The sequence below is a fragment of the Balaenoptera musculus genome, chromosome 1 (genome assembly GCF_009873245.2).
Source record: "Balaenoptera musculus isolate JJ_BM4_2016_0621 chromosome 1, mBalMus1.pri.v3, whole genome shotgun sequence".
In the NCBI taxonomy this organism is placed as follows: Eukaryota; Metazoa; Chordata; class Mammalia; order Artiodactyla; family Balaenopteridae; genus Balaenoptera; species Balaenoptera musculus.
Genome location: NC_045785.1, coordinates 14438668 through 14441467, shown reverse-complemented (window position 1 = coordinate 14441467; position 2800 = coordinate 14438668). Strand labels below are relative to the sequence as shown.

The 2800-nt window shown below is 42.6% G+C and overlaps 1 protein-coding gene across 1 annotated transcript; it reads right to left on the bottom strand.

The window, feature by feature from the left end:
• Positions 1 to 1201: 1201 nt before the first annotated feature.
• LOC118903827 (metallothionein-1A-like) lies at positions 1202 to 1602 on the bottom strand. Its single transcript, XM_036869293.1, has one exon. It carries the CDS (start codon positions 1533 to 1535, stop codon positions 1350 to 1352), a length of 186 nt encoding a protein of 61 aa, XP_036725188.1. The 5' UTR covers positions 1536 to 1602; the 3' UTR covers positions 1202 to 1349.
• Between the last annotated feature and the right edge of the window lie 1198 nt (positions 1603 to 2800).

Below are 2800 nucleotides of genomic sequence, written 5' to 3'. Positions count from 1 at the left end.
TTGGAGGACGTTTAGGTTGGATCCATTTCTTTGGATATTATGAATAATACTGCTGTGATCATTGGCATACAAATATTTGTGTGGACGTCTGTTTTCAATTTGCTTAGGTAGATATTTAGGGCTAGAATTACTAGATCATGAGATAAAATGCTTTTTAGGAAGCCCGTCAAGCAGTTTGTCTAAGTGGCTGTACCATTATGCATTCCCACCAGCAATGCACAGGGTACCAGTTTCCCTATATCCTCACCATCATCCCCAAAGTTTCCTTGTTCCTTTGTATGTTCCATTATAGTTTTCATCTCAAAATTTGATTTGGGTCTTTTAAAATTGACATCTAACTCTATATTATTAGTTGCAAGTGTACAATATAACCTGGTATAGTCAGGTGTTTTGGTTTGTTTTTAATCTTACCCATTCTAATGGGTGCGTAGTGGTACAATGTTGAATAGAAGTGGTGAGAGCAGACGTCCTTGTTTTGTTCCTGGTTTGAGGTAGCGAGCATTGCCTTTCACCATTAAATGTGATGCTAGCTGTGGGTTTTTCACAGATGCTCTTTATTACATTGAGGAAGTTCCCTTCTATTCTAGTTTGCTGAGAGTTTTTATTGTGAATAAATGCTGAAAATGCTTTTCCTGCATCTACTGAGGTGATTATATGATTTTTCTCCTTTGATAATATGGTGTAGTATACTTACTGATGCTTGAATGTTATGCTAACCTTGCATTCTGAGATGAACCTCAAGCAACCATGATGTATTATCCTTTGTATATATGGCTGGTTTGATTTGTTAATACTTTAAAAATATTTTTGTATCCATGTTCATGAGAAATATGTATCTATAGGATTTTTTTTCTTGTGACTTCTTTTTTTTTTTTTTTAAGTATTTGTTTATTTATTTATTTATGGCTGTGTTGGGTCTTCGTTTCTGTGCGAGGGCTTTCTCTAGTTGTGGCAAGCGGGGGCCACTCTTCATCGCGGTGTGCGGGCCTCTCACTATCATGGCCTCTCTTGTTGAGGAGCACAGGCTCCAGACGCGCAGGCTCAGTAGTTGTGGCTCATGGGCCCAGTTGCTCCGCGGCATGTGGGATCTTCCCAGACCAGGGCTCGAACCCGTGTCCCCTGCATTGGCAGGCAGACTCTCAACCACTGTGCCACCAGGGAAGCCCTATAAATATTTTTTTAAATAGATTTTTTTTTTAAAGCCAACCACTTTTATTATCATTCTTGTATTTTATAGGTCAAAAAAAAAAAAAAAAGAGGAATGTAGCAAACGCGTCAGGTTGTATAAAAAAACATGCAGGTTTGTGCACGTTGCTCTATTTACACCTGGGAGCAGGTCCTCCCCTCCTTCAGGCGCAGCAGCTGCCCTCGTCCGAGGCCCCTTTGCAGATGCAGCCCTGGGCACACTTGGCATAGCTCACGGGGCAGCAGGAGCAGCAGCTCTTCTTGCAGGAGGTGCATTTGCACTCTTTGCATTTGCAGGAGCTGGTACACCTGCAGGATCCACCTGCGGCACAGGAGCAGTTGGGATTCATGGCGAGAGGAAGCGGAGGCTGGGGTCCAGAGACTGCAGTACGAAAGATGGCAAGGACGTCGAGGGGGCGTACTTAAATAGATCTTTACTGGAGTATAATTGCTTCACAGTACTGTGTTAGTTTCTGCTGTACACCAAAGCTAATCAGCCATATGCCTACACATGTCCCCATATCTCCTCCCTCTTGAGCCTCCCTCCCACCCTCCCTATCCCACCCCTCTAGGTCATCGCAAAGCACCGAGCTGATCTCCCTGTGCTATGCTGCTGCTTCCCACTAGCTAACTATTTTCCATTCGGTAGTGTACGTATGTCGATGCTACTCTCACTTTACCCCAGCTTCACCCTCCCACCCCGTGTCCTGAAGTCCATTCTCTATGTCTCGCTCTTTATTCCTGCCCTGTAACTAGGTTCATCAGTACCATTTTTTTTTCATTTTAACAATATTAATTCTTCCAGTCCAAGAGCATGGGATATCTTTCTGTTTCTTTGAATCATCTTCAATTTCCTTTATTAATGTTTTATAGTTCTCAGCATATCAGTCTTTCACCTCCTTGGTCAGGTTTATTCCTAAGTATTTTATTTTTTTGTGTGTGCAATTTTAAAAGGTATTTTTTTTTTTACATTCCCTTTCTGATATTGCATTGTTAGTGTTAAGAAATGCAACGAATATTTCTATATGTTAATCTTGTATCCTGCTACCTTCATGAATTTGTTTATCAATTCTAGTAGTTTTTGTGTGGAGTCTTTAGGGCTTTTCTTTTTATTTTTTTTAAAATTTTATTTATTTATTTATTTATTTATTTATTTATTTATTTATTTATTTATGGCTTTGTTGGGTCTTCGTTTCTGTGTGAGGGCTTTCTCTAGTTGCGGCAAGTGGGGGCCACTCATCATCGCGGCGCACGGGCCTCTCACTATCGCGGCCTCTCTTGTTGCGGAGCACAGGCTCCAGACATGCAGGCTCAGTAATTGTGGCTCACGGGCCTAGTTGCTCCACGGCATGTGGGATCTTCCCAGACCAGGGCTCGAACCCGTGTCCCCTGCATTGGCAGGCAGATTCTCAACCACTGCGCCACCAGGGAAGCCCCTCTTTTTTTTTTAATTTACTTTTTCTTTATTTTTATTTTGGCTGTGTTGGGTCTTTGTTGCTGCACGCGGGCTTTCTCTAGTTGCGGTGAGTGGGGGCTACTCTTTGTTGCAGTGCGCAGGCTTCTCATTGTCGTGGCTTCTCTTGTTGTGGAGCACGGGCTCTAGGTGCATGAGCTT